This window comes from Hyla sarda, chromosome 3 (genome assembly GCF_029499605.1).
Source record: "Hyla sarda isolate aHylSar1 chromosome 3, aHylSar1.hap1, whole genome shotgun sequence".
NCBI lineage: Eukaryota > Metazoa > Chordata > Amphibia > Anura > Hylidae > Hyla > Hyla sarda.
The window spans coordinates 262155425-262176779 of NC_079191.1; the positions used below are offsets into that span (position 1 = coordinate 262155425).

A 21355-nucleotide genomic window follows, 5' to 3' on the forward strand; every position below is an offset into this window, starting at 1 on the left:
CCTATAACTCCTTGGGAAGGAGGAATGTCCCTGTGTTCCCAGCGTACTGGGATGGTACAAAAGAGTTGTACATGGCAACCTGTACCAAGTAGACCGCATCTTTTTTGTACCATACCCGTGTTTTCCGCATGGCGTTGTATGGCTTGAGGACTTGATTAGAAAGATCAACTCCCCCTATATACTGATTGTAGTCCAGAATACAATCAGGCTGGAGGACCGTTGTTGTGGTACCTCGCACAGGGACAGGTGAGCTGCTATTACCATGAAAAATCCTTATACGTGACCAGCAACAGGTTTTCATGGGTAAGGGCACTGGACTCACTTTGGGCATAGCTGTCTGGAGTAAATTTAGAGGGACGCCTCTCTGGTTCTTCCGCAAAGTCCCACAAGCAGAAGTGGATCTGGCAGCAAGGGATGTGAACAGAGGGATGCTGGTATAAAAATTGTCCATGTAAAGGGGGTAACCCTTATGCAGCATTGGGTGCACAATGTCCCAAACGATTTTCCCGCTAACGCCCAGAGTGGGTGGACATTCTGGGGGTTCAATACAGGAATCTCATCCCTCACATACTCTAAACTTGTAAGTGTACCCGGAGGTACTCTCACAAAGTTTGTAGAGTTTCATGCCATACCACGCCTGCTTCGGGGGAATATACTGGTGTCAGTTGAGAATCCCCTTAACCCCTTAAGGACCGGGGTTTTTTCCGTTTTTGCATTTTCGTTTTTTGCTCCTTGCCTTTAAAAAATCATAACTCTTTCAATTTTGCACCTAAAAATCCATATGATGGCTTTTTTTTTTTGCGCCACCAATTCTACTTTGTAATGACATCAGTCATTGTACCCAAAAATCTACGGTGAAACAGAAAAAAAAATCATTGTGAGACAAATTGAAAAAAAACCCCGCTGTTTTGTAACTTTTGGGGGCTTCCGTTTCTACGTAGTACAATTTTCGGTAAAAATGACACCTGATATTTATTCTGTAGGTCCATACGGTTAAAATGATAGGTTTGATTTTGTCGTACTTCTGGAAAAAATCATAACTTCATGCAGGAAAATGAATACGTTTAAAATTGTCATTTCTGACCCCTATAACTTTTTTTTTTTTCCGTGTATGGGGCGGTATGAGGGCTCATTTTTTGCGCCGTGATCTGAAGTTTTTAACGGTACCATCTTTGCATTGATAGGGCTTATTGATGGACTTTGGAATTTTTTTGCGCGCACGCCATTGACCGTGCGGTTTAATTAATAATACATTTTTATAATTCGGACATTTCCGCACGCGGCGATACCATATATGTTTATTTTTATTTTTATTTACACTGTTTTTTTTTATGGGAAAAGGGGGGTGATTCAAACTTTTAATAGGGAAGGGGTTAAATGATATTTATTCACTTTTTTTCCACTTTTTTTTGCAGTGTTATAGCTCCCATAGAGACCTATAACACTGCACACACTGATCTTTCACATTGATCACTGGTTTCTCATAAGAAACCAGTGATCGATGATTCTGCCGCTTGACTGCTCATGCCTGGATCTCAGGCACTGAGCAGTCATTCGGCGATCAGACAGCGAGGAGGCAGGTAGGGGCCCTCCTGCTGTCCTGTAAGCTGTTCGGGATGCCGCGATTTCGCCGCGGCTATCCCGAACAGCCCACTGAGCTAACCGGCATGGTTCCAGTTTCACTTTAAAGGGTTAATAGAGGCCCGACCCGCTATGATGCGGGGCCACGGCGTTATAGATCGGGAGCGGAAACATGACGTTCCAGTACGTCATGTGTCCTTAAGGGGTTAAAACTGATAAGAGACTCATCTACCGAGAGCTCCCCGAGCGGTACATAGGGATCTAAAAATGTGACCCCAAAGTGATCTATGACGAGCCTCACTTTGTAAAGCCGGTCATATAGGCAGGATCACTTTGGGGGGGGGGGGGACATGCCGCATTATCAGTGTAATGGAGGCATTTCCGAATGGCCTCGAACCGTCTCGGTGCCATGACCATACTGTAAAGCAGGGTCTGGTAGAGGTTGTCCCTGCTCCAGTACTGCCTGACACTTGTTTTTTTTGACTAGGCCCATATGCAGCACTAGGCCCCAAAATGTCCTCATTTTGGCTGCACTGATGGCGTACCATTCATTGGGCCTAGCCAAAAGCGAATCAGGGTTGTAGCCAATGAACTGCTGGGCGTACAAGTTTGTTTGCTCCACCATATGATTGAGAAAGTCATAACTGAAAAAATAACAAAAATTGTCTATTTCAAGTGTGTAGTGTGTGTGTTTGGTATATACTATATATAACGTATATTATATAACTATAATATTACAGATCACACACCATTATAATACAAAAAAAACGCTGCGGACAGAAAAAAAAGGGGGGGGGGGCTAAATGCAGCACCCTGAAACCCTAGGGCCCGGGTCGAGCTGCAAAATCTGCTGCGGACCCTTGAGGACCTATTAGGGGATCCGGGGGGGGGGGGGATTTTTTGTTTTACTTTTTTTTTTAACTCTTACCATTCCCTGTATTGGAAACTTACCCTGATCTATTGTACACTGGAGGACACTTCTTCAGTCCTGAGGGGCACAAATCTTCACAGAGAGGGGGGGGGTCCCTGGCTCCTTCTCTCAGCTCTGCCCGCTGACTGAACTCGGTGGGCTAGCAGAGCTGAGAGAAGGGGTCATTAACCCCTCCTCTGCCAGCTGCTATTGGTCGGATGATCGTCCAACCAATAGAAGCGCTCTTGGGGAGGTGACCTCCCCCTAGCTCAGTGTTTCTCAATTCCAGTCCTCAGGGCCCCCTAACAGGTCATGTTTTCCTGATTTACTAAGTCTTTCACAGGTGACATAATTATGGTCAGTGAATCAGGCATCACCACAATTATATCACCTGTGAAAGACTAAGGAAATCCTGAAAACATGACCTGTTAGGGGGCCCTGAGGACTGGAATTGAGAAACACTGCCCTAGCTACAGGAGGTGATTGGCGGTGTATAGTACTCCGCTGATCATCTTCTAATTCCGGTTCATCAGGTCACACGTGCCTCGTATGACTGGAATCACCGCAGATCGCCGGTGTGAATTCACTAGCGAACTGCGGCGATCGCCAACATGGGGGGGGGGGGGGGTCTCAGGACCCCCTGGGCATTGTCACGGGATGCCTGCTGAATGATTTCATCAGGCATCCCGGTCCGGTCCCCATCTGACACATGGCGGGACCGAAATTCCCACGGGCGTACATGTACGCCCTTGGTCCTTAAGTACCGGGGTGTACCTGTACGCCCTTTGTCCCTAAGTGGTTAAGCTGGAATTACATGTTTGTTTCGGTACTGGTTCTGGAGCTGGGTTTTTCTTTTGACATAAACAAAATAACTATTAACTATAAGTCAGCACAACTGGGATTGTCCATGTGACAACAATTTGGATTTTTACAAACATGCATTTTTTAAAGAATTACTATTGTTTTTTAAAGCAGTTTTACTCTATGAGCATACCCTAAAAATGCATTCACAAGTACCTAAGGAGGTGGGATTTTAAACACTACATAAATGTTGTGTCAATTCATACAGCTTGTAACTTGCTTTTGTCATAATGGGTGGTTGTAGGTCTTTTTCCTTTTAACCCCTTAAGGACCAGGGACGTACCAGTACATCCTCAGCCCTTTCCCTTTCTATAACGCGTAGCCACAGTTAACAACGGCCGGGACCCGTGGCTAATAGCGCGCAGCACTGATCAAAGTTGAATGCTGCGTCTAAAGTGAAAGTAAACCAATACTGGTTAGCTAAGGGAGCTGTTCGGGATCGCCGCTGTGAAATCTCGGCATCCTGAACAGCTGTAGGACAGCAGGAGGGTCCCCTTATCTGCCTCCTGTTGTCCGATCGCCGAATAACTGCTCAGTGCCTGAGATCCAGGCATGAACAGTTAAGCAGCAGACTCATTGATCAATGGTTTCCTATGAGAAACCATTGATCAATGTAAAAGATCAGTGTGTGCAGTGTTATAGCCCCCTATGGGAGCTGTAACACTGCAAAAAAATAGTTTGAAAAAAAAAAAGTGAATGAAGATCATTTAACCCCTTCCCTAAGAAAAGTTTGAATCACCTCCCTTTTCCCATAAAAAAAAACAAACAGTGAAAATAAAAATAAACATATGTGGTATCGCCATGTGTGGAAATGTCCGAATTATAAAAATATATCGTTAATTAAACAGCACGGTCAATGGTGTACGCGCAAAAAAATTCCAAAGTCCAAAATAGTGTCTTTTTGGTCACTTTTTATTTAATAGAAAAATGAATAAAAAGCGATCAAAAAGTCCGATCAATACAACAATGGTCCGCTATAAACTTCAGATCATGGCGCAAAAAATGAGCCCTCATACCACCCCATACGCAAAAAAAAAAAAAGTTATAGGGGTCAGAAATTACAATTTTAAACATAATAATTTTCCTTCATGTAGTTATGATTTTTTCCAGAAGTACGACAAAATCAAACCTAAATAAGTAAGGTATCATTTTAATCGTATGGACCTACAGAATTTTTACCGAAAAATGTACTACGTAGAAAACGGAAGCCCCCAAAATGGTGTTTTTTCTTCAATTTTGTCGCACGATTTTATTTTTCCATTTCGTCGTAGATTTTTGGGTAAAATGACTGTCCGCTTTATTGTCCGTTCAGTCATTACAATTCATACAATAAATTACAATCACACAAAGCATGACAGTACAAAACACAGCAAAAGTTCCCTAAGCTATACATCGCACATCATGCTACTCTAACACTCCGCTCAATCCTGTAATAGAAAAGCACAAGAGATCGAATAACAAAACAATACAATCTGTGATCGGGGTAGGGGTGTGGGCGACTATGTGGGGGTGGGGAGGGGGCGGATCACAGGGCCAAAATGCTGCGCTGTATCTTCAAGGAGACATGGGAGAAGGAGAGGGGTCTTCACTCCTCTTCTTCCTCATTGACGGCCGGGCTGTCCAAGATGGAATAGTCTCTAAGCAGGCTCTTGAGGAATCTGTGGCAGTCCCGGATGGACATGTTCTCCCTGTTGATCACGAGGCAGTTCCTGGCAAGCCACACTGCGACCTTAAAACAGTTCATAAGGCGCCAAGCCTCCTGGATGGCCTCCACGTCGTGGGTCCCAGGGAACAGACCGTAAACCACCGAATGGTACGATAGGCAGTTCCTGGGTACAGAGCCTCTGAGTTCATGTTCCAGGGTGTCCAACAGACCCTGTGCAAAGGGGCACTGCCAAAACACGCCACGTAGGCGCACCGGGGGTAGTACCAGGTTGTGCACAGGTTGCGGGCATGCATGAACGACCTGAGAGAGAGTCCTCCCTTGACGGCCAACCACGACAAGTCCTTGTGTTCATTGGTAAGCCGCTTTGAGGCCACATTAGTCCAAACTGTCTCTGCAGTGGCTGCGGGGAGTCCCGGAACCAGCTCAGTCAAGTCCTTAGCTCGGATGAGCTTGTAGATTGTCTTTGGCTTCCTTAGGTCAGGTTTCAGTCCTTCCAGCTGGTGCTCCCTCACAAACCGGACAACATCCCCATAGAACCAGGGAGCGTTCCAGTTGTAAGGGATGGAGCTGTTCCACCTGTCCCAGCCCAGCTGTCTCCAGAAGGGCATGAGAAACAAGCGAGACATTGACCTGCCCGCTGAGCCAGTCTTTTCAACAATAGTCCGCTGCACGCTAACACATGCAAAGGAGGCCCTCAGCAGAGTGGGGATATCGGGTATTCCCTTCCCACCCTTGCTGGGATCCTTGTACATCATAGTCCTCTTGACTATGTCCATTTTGCCCCAGATGAAGCGACGCACTGTCCGGGTGATGGCCTTGCAAACGGTGGTATGGGGAGGCCAGGCCTGTAAGGTATACTGGAGCACAGGCAAAACTTCACTCCGCAGGACAAGTGCTTTGCCTTCAATAGAGAGCTTTCTGGAGCTCCACAGTCCGATCTTAGAGTTCATCTTTCCTAGTCGGTCTTGCCAAGACTTAAGGGCCGCTCCTTCCTTCCCGAACCAGACTCCAAGAATTTGAATGAAGTCCGGCTAAACAATAAAGGGGAAGGGGGCGGAAGAGGCCAGGTGCCATTCCCCAAAGAGCATGGCTTCTGACTTCCCGCAGTTGACTTTTGCCCCCGAAGCTCTGCTGAAGTCCTCGCAGGTCTGGACGAGTGCAGTCACCGAACGCTGGTCAGCGCAGAAGACGGTCACGTCATCAGGGGCGGACATATCGCCTGTGCAGCCGGTTCAGCTGCACAGGGGCCCAGCGTGAGAGGGGGCCCGATGCCCTCTCCAGGTCCGGCCCCAGAGGCGATCATTAGGCCACATACCACCGCATACTCCCCGACCACAGCAAGTTTGACAGCACCCGGATGGATGCTGCGTTCAACCACACCTGCAGCCAGTGGCGTCTCTGGGGGGGCGGGGTTAGGGGGGCCAGAGGGGGCCACTGCCCCCCCTACATCATGATTTCCCCCCCCCTTGTGCCCCCCCTAGCAGCAGTAGGTCACTAGCAGCTCTCATGGCCACCAGTAAGGGGCCCGAGCCCCCGCTGCACCCCCCGCCCCCCCGGAGCCATCTACTCCGGCATCCTTTTTTTAAATAAACCTTCAGCCTGCAGCCCTGTCACCACGCAGGGGCCGCGCTATGCAGACTGGGAAGAGCAGACAGGAAGCTCCTCCCCCTCTCTCACTCCCCTGTATGCTGGACCTTGTGGAGCAGGCCCGCTGTGTGTATACAGGCCCGGACACCACCAGTATGGAAGACTTACCTGCCCACTGCCCACTGCTCATGCTGCCCTTTTAAAGTAAGTAACTTGCTTGGGGGAGAGGGGGAAAGTTGTAGGAGACAGTGGGAGGTAGTTCAGTGTTTCCCAACCAGGGGGCCTCCAGCTGTTGCAAAACTACAACTCCCAGCATTCCTTTGGCTTTATGAGCATACTGGGAGTTGTAGTTTTGCTACAGCTGGAGGCCCCCAGGTTGGGAAACACTGATCTATCTCATCTCATATCTATCTCATATCTATCTATCTATCTCATATCTATCTATCTATCTATCTATCTATCTCATATCTATCTATCTATCTATCTATCTCATATCTATCTATCTATCTATCTATCTCATATCTATCTATCTATCTATCTATCTATCTCAGATAGATGAGAGATAGATAGATAAATAGATATGAGAGATAGGTAGATGGATGAAATATAGATAGATAGATACATAAATATATATATATATATATATATATATATATAGATGTGAGATAGATAGAAAGATAGATGATATATAGATAGAGAGATGATATATAGAAAGATACATAAATAGATGGATAGATAGATGATAGATCGATAGATAGATGATAGATACATAGATATGATATAGATAGATAGATGATAGATAGATATGATATAGACAGATAGATAGATTAGATTAGGAGATAGATGGATATGATATAGATAGATGGATTTGATATAGATACATTTATATGATATAGATAGATAGATCAGTTTCCCAACCAGGGGGCCTCCAGCTGTTGCAAAACTACAACTCCCAGCATTCCTTTGACTTTATGAGCATACTGGGAGTTGTAGTTTTGCAACAGCTGGAGGCCCCCCTAGTTGGGAAACACTGATCTATATCAATCATCTATCTATTATCTATCTATCTATGCAAATAAAAAAAAATCAAGAGACCAGCAGCACACAGAAAAATGAGTGCCAAAAAGGTGGAGATTTATTGCATTATCCCAGTGTACAAAAGAAGCGAGATTTATTGCATTATCCCAGTGTACAAAAGAAGCGACGTTTCAGCGACCTCTCGTCGCCGTTCTCAAGGAGCTTGTACACTGGGATAATGCAATAAATCTCCACCTTTTTTTTGCACTAATTGTTCTGTGTGCTGCTGGTCTCTTGCTTTTTTCTAGTACAAGTGATCCTCTCACCAAGGTCCACACCCAGCGTGCACCATTGCATTGGTTTTCTTCATTTTGTTGTGCTGCTCGTCTGGAGTTTTTTTTTTTTTTTTTTTTTTTTTATCTATCTATCCATCTATCTCCTATCTATCTATCTATCTCATATCTATCTATATCATATCTATCTATCTATCTATATCATATCTATCTATCCATATCCATCTATTTATGTATCTATCTATCTTTCTATTTATCTATCTCATATCTATCTCAGATAGATGAGAGATAGATGAAAGATAGATAGATAGATAGATAGATATGAGAGATAGATAGATAGATGATATATAGATATATAGCTAGACATGAGATAGATAGAAAGATAGATTAATAGATGATAGATAGATGATAGATATGATATAGATAGATAGATGATAGATAGATATGATATAGATAGATAGGAGATAGATGATATATAGATATATAGATAGATATGAGATAGATAGAAAGATAGATTAATAGATGATAGATAGATGATAGATATGATATAGATAGATAGATAGATAGATAGGAGATAGATGGATAGATAGATGATTGATAGATACAGCAGTGTTTCCCAGCCAGGGGGCCTCCAGCTGTTTAAAAACTACAACTCCCAGTATGCTCATAAAGCCAAAGACATGCTGGGAGTTGTCGTTTTGGAATAGCTAGAGACCCCCTGGTTGGGATACACTGATCTATCTATCTATCTATCTCCTATCTATCTATCTCTCTATCTCCTATCTATCTATCTCTCTCAATCTCCTATCTATCTATCTCCTATCTATCTATCTCCTATCTATCTATCTCCTATCTATCTATCTCCTATCTATCTATCTATCTCCTATCTCCTATCTATCTATCTATCTATCTATCTCTCTCCTATCTATCTATCTATCTATCTATCTATCTATCTCCTATCTATCTATCTATCTCCTATCTATCTATCTATCTATCTCATATCTATCTATCTATCTATCTATCTATCTATATCATATCTATCTATCTATCCATCTATCTATATCAATCTATTTATGTATCTATCTATCTTTCTATTTATCTATCTAATCTCTATCTCAGATAGATAAGAGATAGATGAAAGATAGATAGATATGAGAGATAAAAAGAAATTGGAAATATCCGCAGCACACTGAGTAGTAAAAATTCAAACAAGTTTTATTCCATCACAGTGGGGGTGTCCAGAACAACGTTTCAACCAGCTCCCTGGTCTTTTTCAAGCTCAGTATACAATGTGCACAACACACAATTTATAGGGGTACTAATCAAGTACCAAGATAAGTGTCAATCAAAGCATAACATCAAATACAGTATAAAAAAGAATCATTCACAAAATTATAATCAAATACATCATACAGAAGTAGTGAAAATATGCAAATCAATCCATCATTATTTCAAAAGTGTACATAAATACTGTGCTATGTGTACCAATACCTTAATAGGTATCCGATTATATAAATCAGACACCTGTGTGAAAGTTAAAAACAAAGCAGTTGCTAGGGGAAGCTCACTCACCCGGACAAACTCTGGCTTGTAAACAAAGAGACTGCGCGTGCACGGCGGCCCAAGTCGCCGTACATGGCGCAACATTAGAAGTAACTTCCTGTTGTTGTCTATGGGCGGGTTCAGAGCACGTCCACTCGACAACTTCCGCTTACATGGGCGTAATCAGAGCGCGTTCGTTAGCATGGCAACGCGTCACTGGTCCCCAGCGCATGCGCAACGGACACCAACCCTCGAGACCAAGTCCCGACAGAAGGCATCAGCCACGCAGGCGCAAACGGTCCAGTATATCACATGTATGAACAGATATGGGAACTTAATAGCCTTAATGAAATAACAAAATCCCTCACAGAGAATAGCACAAAGATAGAATAGAAAAATAGAGAAATAGAAAAAAATATGTATAGTATAAAAAACTAAATAAAGAATAAAGGAAGTAAAAAATAAAAATAAAAATATTTTTAATTTTATTTTTATTTTTATTTTTTACTTCCTTTATTTATTCTTTATTTAGTTTTTTATACTATACATATTTTTTTCTATTTCTCTATTTTTCTATTCTATCTTTGTGCTATTCTCTGTGAGGGATTTTGTTATTTCATTAAGGCTATTAAGTTCCCATATCTGTTCATACATGTGATATACTGGACCGTTTGCGCCTGCGTGGCTGATGCCTTCTGTCGGGACTTGGTCTCGAGGGTTGGTGTCCGTTGCGCATGCGCTGGGGACCAGTGACGCGTTGCCATGCTAACGAACGCGCTCTGATTACGCCCATGTAAGCGGAAGTTGTCGAGTGGACGTGCTCTGAACCCGCCCATAGACAACAACAGGAAGTTACTTCTAATGTTGCGCCATGTACGGCGACTTGGGCCGCCGCGCACGCGCAGTCTCTTTGTTTACAAGCCAGAGTTTGTCCGGGTGAGTGAGCTTCCCCTAGCAACTGCTTTGTTTTTAACTTTCACACAGGTGTCTGATTTATATAATCGGATACCTATTAAGGTATTGGTACACATAGCACAGTATTTATGTACACTTTTGAAATAATGATGGATTGATTTGCATATTTTCACTACTTCTGTATGATGTATTTGATTATAATTTTGTGAGTGATTCTTTTTTATACTGTATTTGATTGTCACGATGCCGGCTGGCAGGAGGTGGATCCTCTGTGCCAGAGAGGGATTGGCGAGGACCGCGCTAGTGGACCGGTTCTAAGCCACTACAGGTTTTCACCAGAGCCCGCCGCAAAGCGGGATGGTCTTGCTGCGGCGGTAGTGACCAGGTCGTATCCACTAGCAACGGCTCACCTCTCTGACTGCTGAAGATAGGCGAGGTACAAGGGAGTAGGCAGAAGCAAGGTCGGACGTAGCAGAAGGTCGAGGGCAGGCGGCAAGGATCGTAGTCAGGGGCAACGGCAGGAGGTCAGGAACACGGGCTAGGAACAGACAAGGGAACGCTTTCACTAGGCACTAATGCAACAAGATCCGGCAAGGGAGTGCAGGGGAAGTGAGGTAATATAGGGAAGTGCACAGGTGATACACTAATTGGTAATTGGGAAGATTGGGCCAGGCACCAACATTGGTGCACTGGCCCTTTAAATCGCAGAGACCCGGCGCGCGCGCGCCCTAGGGAGCGGAGCCGCGCGCGCCGGGACAGGACCGACGGAGAGCGAGTCAGGTACGGGGACCGGGGTGCGCATCGCGAGCGGGCGCCACCCGCATCGCGAATCGCATCCCGGCTGGAGGCGGTACCGCAGCGCACCCGGTCAGTGGATCTGACCGGGGCGCTGCAGCAACGAGAATGAGGCGAGCGCTCCGGGGAAGAACGGGGACCCGGAGCGCTCGGCGTAACAGTACCCCCCCCCTTGGGTCTCCCCCTCTTCTTGGGGCCAAAGAACCTGAGGAAAAAAAACTTAATTTTTCCGAGATGAGGTCCGATGCACATTAGGAGGGGTTCTGTGCGGAAACGCACGAGACAGTCCAATCTTTTATTGTTAAAACAATAGATGTAGAGGGGTCTGGCGAGACTGGTCACAGGGACGTAGAACCTGTTGATAAGAGAGGCCAAAAAAATTTTTCCTGCAGATCCGGAATCCAAGAAGACCATGGTAGAGAAGGAGAAGGTAGAGGCAGATATCCGCACAGGCACAGTAAGGCGTGGAGAAGCAGAGTTGACATCAAGAACTGTGTCACCTTTGTGCGGAGTCAGCGTACGTCTTTCCAGGCGGGGAGGACGGGTAGGACAATCCTTCAGGAAGTGTTCGGTACCGGCATAGTACAGGCAAAGATTCTCCATGCGGCGTCGTGTCCTCTCTTGAGGTGTCAAGCGAGACCGGTCAACTTGCATAGCCTCCGCGGCGGGAAGCACAGGAACGGATTGCAGAGGACCAGAGGAGAGAGGAGCCGGGGAGAAAAAACGCTTCGTGCGAACAAAGTCCATATCCAGGCGGAGCTCCAGACGCCATCCGGAAGAACGCATGTCAATGCGAGTGGCAAGATGAATGAGTTCATGTAGGTCAGCAGGAGTCTCTCGTGCGGCCAGAACATCTTTAATGTTGCTGGATAGGCCTTTTTTAAAGGTCGCGCAGAGAACCTCACTATTCCAGGACAACTCGTAAGCAAGAGCACGGAACTGAATGGCGTACTCGCCAACGGAAGAAACACCCTGGGCCAGGTTCAGCAGGGCAATCTCGGCAGAAGAAGCTCGGGCAGGCTCCTCGAAGACACCACGGACCTCAGCGAAGAAGGACTGGACTGTGGCTGTGGCAGAATCATTGCGGTCCCCATCAAATTTGTCCGGCAGGGACAAGCAGGGGTTAAGAACGGCCGGTTGCTGCGGAGGAGTTGCAGGAGCCGGCGGAGGAGATAGTTGTTGCAGCTGTAGCTGTGACTGAAGTTGCTGTATCTGCGGCAGCAGCTGCTGTATCTGTGACTGATGACGCTGTGTCTCGGAGATCAAGTATGCCAGCTGTTGATCTCGTTGGGCGATCTTTACGCCAAATTTGTCCGGCAGGGACAAGCAGGGGTTAGGAACGGCCGGTTGCTGCGGAGGAGTTGCAGGAGCCGGCGGAGGAGATGGTAGTTGCAGCTGTAGCTGTGATTGAAGTTGCTGTATCTGCGGCTGCAGCTGCTGTATCTGTGACTGAAGACGCAGTGCCTCGGAGGTCAAGTATGCCAGCTGTTGATCTCGTTGGGCGATCTTTAGGGCTAGCTGGGCGACCAGTGTAGGATCTTCAGCGGGATCCATGGCCGGATCTACTGTCACGATGCCGGCTGGCAGGAGGTGGATCCTCTGTGCCAGAGAGGGATTGGCGAGGACCGCGCTAGTGGACCGGTTCTAAGCCACTACAGGTTTTCACCAGAGCCCGCCGCAAAGCGGGATGGTCTTGCTGCGGCGGTAGTGACCAGGTCGTATCCACTAGCAACGGCTCACCTCTCTGACTGCTGAAGATAGGCGAGGTACAAGGGAGTAGGCAGAAGCAAGGTCGGACGTAGCAGAAGGTCGAGGGCAGGCGGCAAGGATCGTAGTCAGGGGCAACGGCAGGAGGTCAGGAACACTGGCTAGGAACAGACAAGGGAACGCTTTCACTAGGCACTAATGCAACAAGATCCGGCAAGGGAGTGCAGGGGAAGTGAGGTAATATAGGGAAGTGCACAGGTGATACACTAATTGGTAATTGGGAAGATTGGGCCAGGCACCAACATTGGTGCACTGGCCCTTTAAATCGCAGAGACCCGGCGCGCGCGCGCCCTAGGGAGCGGAGCCGCGCGCGCCGGGACAGGACCGACGGAGAGCGAGTCAGGTACGGGGACCGGGGTGCGCATCGCGAGCGGGCGCCACCCGCATCGCGAATCGCATCCCGGCTGGAGGCGGTACCGCAGCGCACCCGGTCAGTGGATCTGACCGGGGCGCTGCAGCAACGAGAATGAGGCGAGCGCTCCGGGGAAGAACGGGGACCCGGAGCGCTCGGCGTAACATTGATGTTATGCTTTGATTGACACTTATCTTGGTACTTGATTAGTACCCCTATAAATTGTGTGTTGTGCACATTGTATACTGAGCTTGAAAAAGACCAGGGAGCTGGTTGAAACGTTGTTCTGGACACCCCCACTGTGATGGAATAAAACTTATTTGAATTTTTACTACTCAGTGTGCTGCGGATATTTCCAATTTCTGCTTACACATGGATCCCTGACCCGGGTCTGGACTCTGCGTGCATGATTTTTGTTTTTCTTGGGTGCTGCTCTCCTTCTACTATATAGATATGAGAGATAGATAGATGATATATAGATATATAGATGGATATGAGATAGATAGAAAGATAGATTAATAGATGATAGATAGATAGATAGATAGATGATATATATGATATAGATATAGATGATAGATATGATAGAGATAGATAGATGATAGATATGATATAGATAGATAGATAGATGATAGATAGATATGAGATAGATAGATAGGAGATAGATGGATAGATAGATAGATGATTGATAGATAGATACAGCAGTGTTTCCCAACCAGGGGGCCTCCAGCTGTTGCAAAACTACAACTCCCAGTATGCTCATAAAGCCAAAGACATGCTGGGAGTTGTCGTTTTGGAATAGCTAGAGGCCCCCTGGTTGGGATACACTGATCTATCTATCTCATATCTATCTATCTCATATCTATTTATCTATCTATATATCATCTAGCTATCTATCTACAAAACTAAAGATCCAGCGGCACTCCCAGATAAGGTGCAAAAACAAAGTGTTTTATTCCCCCATGTATGTGTGACGTTTCGATAGCATCACGCCATCTTTATCACACGTACAGTTGTACATTCTGTAGTCTCTGTGACATCACTGTGCTTCGTAATAAACTGTGACCTCACTGTGCTTCGTAATAAACTGTGACATCACTGTGCTTCGTAATAAACTGTGACATCACTGTGCTTCATAGTAAACTGTGACATCACTGTGCTTCATAATAAACTGTGACATCACTGTGCTTCATAATAAACTGTGACATCACTGTGCTTCATAATAAACTGTGACATCACTGTGCTTCATAATAAACTGTGACATCACTGTGCTTCATCCTGTGATTTGATGTCACTGTGTATAACAACCCTGTAGTGACATCACAGTTTATTATTCTTGAATGCTGACTTCACTGTGTATATTTTCCCGATACAATGACATCACTGTATAGTTACCCTCTACTGTGACAACACTGCGTTTATTAACCCTGTAGTGGCAAAACTGTTTATTGTCCCTGTACAGAGACATTACTGTTTATATTAACTCTGAACTGTGATGTCACTGTGCATATTTACCCTGTATTGTCACTCGCAGTGCAAGGTAAATATGTACAGTGGCATTAGGGTATACAGGCTTAATATATACAGTGATGTCACAGTGCAGTGTAAGTATCAACAGTGATGTTGCAGTATAGAGATAACACACAGTGATGTCACAGTACGGGGATAATACACACAGTGATGTCACAGTACAGGGATAATACACACAGTGATGTCACAGTACAGGGATAATACACACAATGATGTCACAGTACAGGGATAATATACACAGTGATGTCACAGTACAGGGATAATATACACAGTGATGTCACAGTACAGAGATAATGCACACAGTGATGTCACAGTACAGAGATAATACACACAGTGATGTCACAGTACAGAGATAATACTCACAGTGATGTCACAGTACAGGGAGGGATAATATACACAGTGATGTCATAGTACAGGGATAATACACAGTGACATCATAGTACAGGAATAATACACAGTGATGTCACAGTACAGGAATAATACACAGTGATGTCACAGTACAGGGATAATACACAGTGATGTCACAGTACAGGGATAATATACAGAGTGATGTCACAGTACAGGGATAATATACAGAGTGACGTCACAGTACAGAGATAATACACACAGTGATGTCACAGTACAGAGATAATACACACAGTGATGTCACAGTACAGAGATAATACACACAGTGATGTCACAGTACAGGGATAATCCACACAGTGATGTCACAGTACAGGGATAATATACAGAGTGATGTCACAGTACAGGAATATACAGAGTGATGTCACAGTACAGGGATAATACACAGTGATGTCACATTACAGGGATAATACACACAGTGATGTCACACTACAGGGACAATACACAGTGATGTCACAGTACAGGGATAATACACAGTGATGTCACAGTACAGAGATAATACACACAGTGATGTCACAGTACAGGGATAATACACAGTGATGTCACAGTACAGAGATAATACACACAGCGATGTCACAGTACAGTAACCCCCCGACCTACGATGGCCCCGACATATGATAAAATCGACATACGATGGCCTCTCAGGCTTTTATATGTCGGGGCCATCGCATTTGGGAGCCCCTGGGACAGCATCGGGAGCGGTGAGGACCTGGTCCGGAGCGACGGAGACAGGTGAGTACAGCTTCCTATACTTTACATTGCACGGATCCCTCAACATACGATGGATTCGACAAACGATGGGTCGTTTGGAACGAATTACCATCGTATGTTGAGGGACCACTGTACAGGGACAATATACAGTGATGTCACAGTACAGAGATAATACACACAGTGATGTCACAGTACAGGGAGGGATAATATACACAGTGATGTCATAGTACAGGGATAATACACAGTGACGTCACAGTACAGGGATAATACACAGTGACGTCACAGTACAGGGATAATACACAGTGATGTCACAGTACAGAGATAATACACACAGTGATGTCACAGTACAGGAATAATACACAGTGATGTCACAGTACAGGAATAATACACAGTGATGTCACAGTACAGGGATAATATACAGAGTGATGTCACAGTACAGGGATAATATACAGAGTGATGTCACAGTACAGGGATAATACACAGTGATGTCACAGTACAAAGATAATACACAGTGATGTCACAGTACAGGCATAATACACAGTGATGTCACAGTACAGGGATAATACACACAGTGATGTCACAGTACAGGGATAATACACACAGTGATGTCACAGTACAGGGATAATATACAGAGTGATGTCACAGTGCAGGGATAATACACAGTGATGTCACATTACAGGGATAATACACACAGTGATGTCACAGTACAGGGACAATACACAGTGATGTCACAGTACAGAGATAATACACAGTGATGTCACAGTACAGGGATAATACACAGTGATGTCACAGTACAGGGATAATACACACAGTGATGTCACAGTACAGGGATAATACACAGAGTGATGGCACAATACAGAGATAATACACAGTGACGTCACAGTACAGGGATAATACACAGTGATGGCACAGTACAGAGATAATACACAGTGATGTCACATTACAGGGATAATACACAGTGATGTCACAGTATAACCATCTCACAGCCGGACCACCATGTAATTTCAGCAGAAAATAAAGCAGGGCCTCATGTTCAAGTTTTGCTTAAGGCCTCACAAAGTCTAGAGCCGCCTCTGGTCGGCCCTACCATGGGACCCGGTGGGACCATAAGTCCCAGGTGGCACTTTTCAGGGGCGGCATTTTGCTGCCCCCCTTTTTTTTTGTGCCTAGTAGGTTCATGGTAGGGTTGGCGCCGCCGCTGCTCACTGTTCTAAAGCAGCTGGGGGGTATAATAGCTCAGCGGGCACTTTAGACAGTGAGTCTGCCTCCGGCCGACCGGGGTCTGACGAGGGACGTCGCACAAGTGACGTACTTCTGCAGACCCGCTCAGGAGGACGTCAGTGAAGTCACTCGTCAGGCCGCTGCCGGAGAGGAGAAGCGCTGTGCAGGGCAGGTAAGTGTGTCTCTGTGTGTGTCTGTGTTTGTCTGTGTGTTTGGGGGGGCTATGGCTACCTAATGTGAGGAATCTATGCTACCTAATGTGGGGAAACTATGTTACCTAATGTGGGGAATCTGTGCTACCTAATGTGGGGAAACTATGCTACCTAATGTGGGGAAGCTATGCTACCTAACGTGGGGAAACTATGTTACCTAATGTGGGGAATCTGTGCTACCTAATGTGGGGAAACTATGCTACCTAATGTGGGGAATCTGTGATACCTAATGTAGGCAAACTATGCTACCTAATGTGGGGAAACTATGTTACCTAATGTGGGGAAACTATGTTACCTGATGTGGGGAACCTGTGCTACCTAATGTGGGGAACCTGTGCTACCTAATGTGGGGAAACTATGCTACCTAATGTGGGGAATCTGTGCTACCTAATGTGGGGAAACTATGCTACCTAATGTGGGGAAACTATGCTACCTAATGTGGGGAAACTATGTTACCTAATGTGGGGAAACTGTGCTACCTATTGTGGGGAAACTGCTACCTAATGTGGGGAAACTATGCTACCTAATGTGGGCAAACTATGCTACCTAATGTGGGGAAACCGCTACCTAATGTGGGGAAACTGCTACCTAATGTGAGGAAACTATGCTACCTAATGTGGGGAATCTATGCTACCTTATGTTGGGAATATATGCTACCTAATGTGGGGGGCTTGAATGAGCTGCGGCATATGGGAGGCCTTAATAAATAATTAGAAACTTATACAGCAAGTGACATATGGGGGTCCACCTGAGTAAGTGACACATGGAGGGGGGGGTGCTGAACAATTGATGTTTTGGGGGGGGGGGGGGCACAGGCACATTCTTTGCACAAGGGCCCTCTGCTGTCTGTGTCCGCCCCTGGGTAGAGAATAAGGGGTAAAGTGGAACATAGAACAGTTATTTTTTTCTTAATTTTTTTAATGAAGTAAACGAGATAAAGGTAAGCAATGACTTTTCCTCAGTCTGAAGCGCGGTCCTCATCGGCAGGAAGCAGTGAGGAGGAGGAGGATGACGGAGGTTCTGATTCCATCTCTGCTTCTTTTTCGTCCCTCTCTATATATAGGGCCGTGGCCATGAAGAAGGCCCCTCCGATGACTGCCATTATGGTGCAGGTCATGAGGGCATACTCCAGGCTGCGGTATTTCAGAAGAGGGGATTTGGCATATCCTCGTTCGTAGGTGTCAGATATCAGGCCGATGAGGTACGGGCTGCCGGCGTCACCTAGGAGGTGATAGATTGTCATCTGCACGGCCAGGGCTGAAGATCTCCTCCATGGAGTTACTACTTTTAGTATAATGTCAGATATGAGGGTGAAATTTACTGACAGAAGCGTCTCTCCGATGAAGATGAAGATGTTGGTGGCAACGAGGCTGATGTTGCCAAAAGTCAATGCCAACAGAAGAAAAGGGGCAGAGAGCATCATCGCGCATCCACACACAAGCGGGTCCGCCCGTGGGTTGGATTTGCGATATCTTTTACTTATCTCCGTCCCTGCTACAACTCCCAGAATGCCGGAAACGACTGTAACCACACCAAATATTAGGATGTCGTGATAGTCACACGGTTCAGCACGGCAAGGGTCCTTCTCTTGTAGGAGTGTTCGTGCGTGGGTCAGGTATGACGGACCCCATACACCTATGGCTCCCACTATGAAGGATACAGCCGTCGATCCCATGGTGGTTAACATGAAGCTTCGATTTTTAAATAGTTTTTTCAGATCTGTCGCCCATTTGGCAAACTTCTGGGATTTGTTGTTCTTCTTCCCGTTTGTAGTCGTTCTTGGAAGCTCCTTTGTGACCAAAAGCATCAAAGCCACAGCTATGAGGCCCAGGCCAGGGGTGACCCGAAATGCCCAGTGCCAATCGCCCCTTGCTGCATCAGTCACTTTGGGCCCGATGATGTATCCTAGTCCGCAGCCTACAGGTATGACGGAGTAAAACACGTTCAGCATACGGGTCCGCTGGTCACTTGTAAAAAGGTCTGCAATGATGGAGGGGGCGATGGTGCAGAAAGTCGCCTCTCCGGCTCCAACCAGTCCACTCGTCAGCAGGAAGAGCAGAAAGTACCCGTCAGGGATGAATGACAGGGTAAGTGTCATGGTCAGCCAAACGATGACTCCTGCGCAAACAGTATATTTCTTATTACAGTGGTCGCCCAAATATCCGGCAATTGGTGCGACCAGCACGTAGCTTCCAATGAACAATGTATTCAATAAGCCGGACAGACTAGCATTGGTGTCATATGCTTTCTGTATATAAGGCAGCACCCCCGCCACGCTGGAGCGATTTGCATAGATGAGCAAATTAACAAAGGCGAGGATAACTACGGTGATGATGGAACGTGCGGTGGACATCACGCTTAGAGATGGCAGGTTCTGCCTCTCAGGGATATCGTCCTTTTCTACATCCATATCACTATGGTCCTCCATTGCTTCTTCCTCCTCCTTCAGCAATGGGTCTTGTGGAGAGGCCATGGTCACAGGTCAGAGCCTGAAAACACTAGAGAGAGAGAGATAAGTGAACACATTAGACAACATGTCATCATTCCTGTCATTATACAATAGATCCTTCATACAGAGCAGAAATGTCCAGCACACAACCACAAGATAACACTAAGACCATCACAGCCTCAGAAGAAGACGCTTCTCTATAAGTGTTTTATATGGAGACGTCTTCCCTGAGGTTACCAATGTCTGATAACCCTGAACCTGTCCGGTCCTAGTAATATCTGAAAACCCTGAACCTGTACGGTCCTAGTAATATCTGATAACCCTAAACCTGTCCGGTCCTAGTAATATCTGATAACCCTGATCCTCTCCGTTCCCAGTAATATCTGATAACCCTGAACCTGTCCGGTCCTAGTAATATCTGATAAACCTGAACCTCTCCGGTCATAGTAATATCTGATAACCCTGAATCTGTCCTAGTAATGGCGGATTATAAGGGCTTGGCTGTATGGTCACTGGGCCATGTGAACTTCATACTGTAGATACAATTGGGCTATCCCGCTATATACATTTACTAATAATGAACCTACCCCACCTCATTGAGATCTGTCCGTCCCCTATATGACTTTCTGCCACTAGTTGATTTGAAAAATGTTTTCCCTTTCGGAGTACCCGGAGTATTTCTATTGTTAGTACACACAGAATTCTATTATATAATATTATATTTCTGCCCTAATCTTTGTTATTCTTTTACTACACCACCAAATCTTTCTCATAGACTTATATCTTTTAGAACTTCATGAATTAGGACTTTTTTCTTGGGGGCTTTTTTGGGCATAATTGCATTTTAGCAGTTTTGCAAGAAAAAGCTCTGGTCATGATACTATCTGTGCGTTTTATTATGTTTAATGCCTAAGCCAAGTATTGTCACAATGCTATGAGAAATATAACTTTTGTTATTTCTTTTGGAAATTAATTTCTTGTTTTTTTTTGCTAAAAAAAAAGCAACAGCAATAAAAAAAAACTGTCAAACAAAAAGCCCTGTGTATGTATGAATAGAAGAGGCTGAGACTTACCTTGTGGTTCTCTCTTCAGACAAGGAACGGTCAAAATCTTGAATTCTCTATCGCAACTAGAAACTCTCTAACAAACACTTTGCACCACAGGTTGTGAATGCAAAACACACTGAAGAGACTGCAGCCGGCGCGCACCTCCTTGTACAGCTTACGGTGACATCATCACAAGCATGTGTGACATCACAGGGTTCTAAACCATCTTCAGGTATGTGTATATCTGTATAGTAAATGTGAGTAGCCATATTAGTCCAGTGATGCAGATTGTAATACCTTTTTTATTGGACTAACAGAATTTTGTAGAGACAAACTTTTGGGATTCCTCCCTGATAATTTATAAAGTCCTTTGATCATTAGTCCTTGACTATTGGACTTGATAAAGGGAGGAATCCTGAAAGCTTGTCTCTACAAAATTTTGTTAGTCCAATAAAAACGGTATTACAACAGACTGCAACATTTTTTTTGATTTGTGTATAT

General features: G+C 45.4%; 1 protein-coding gene across 1 annotated transcript; it reads right to left on the bottom strand.

The window, feature by feature from the left end:
• Positions 1 to 18279: 18279 nt before the first annotated feature.
• Positions 18280 to 21013, bottom strand: LOC130360739 (protein spinster homolog 1-like). Its single transcript, XM_056563307.1, has 2 exons — positions 20882 to 21013; positions 18280 to 19857 (listed from the first exon to the last, which is right to left on the bottom strand). Exon 2 carries the CDS (start codon positions 19830 to 19832, stop codon positions 18318 to 18320), a length of 1515 nt encoding a protein of 504 aa, XP_056419282.1. The 5' UTR covers positions 19833 to 19857; positions 20882 to 21013; the 3' UTR covers positions 18280 to 18317.
• Between the last annotated feature and the right edge of the window lie 342 nt (positions 21014 to 21355).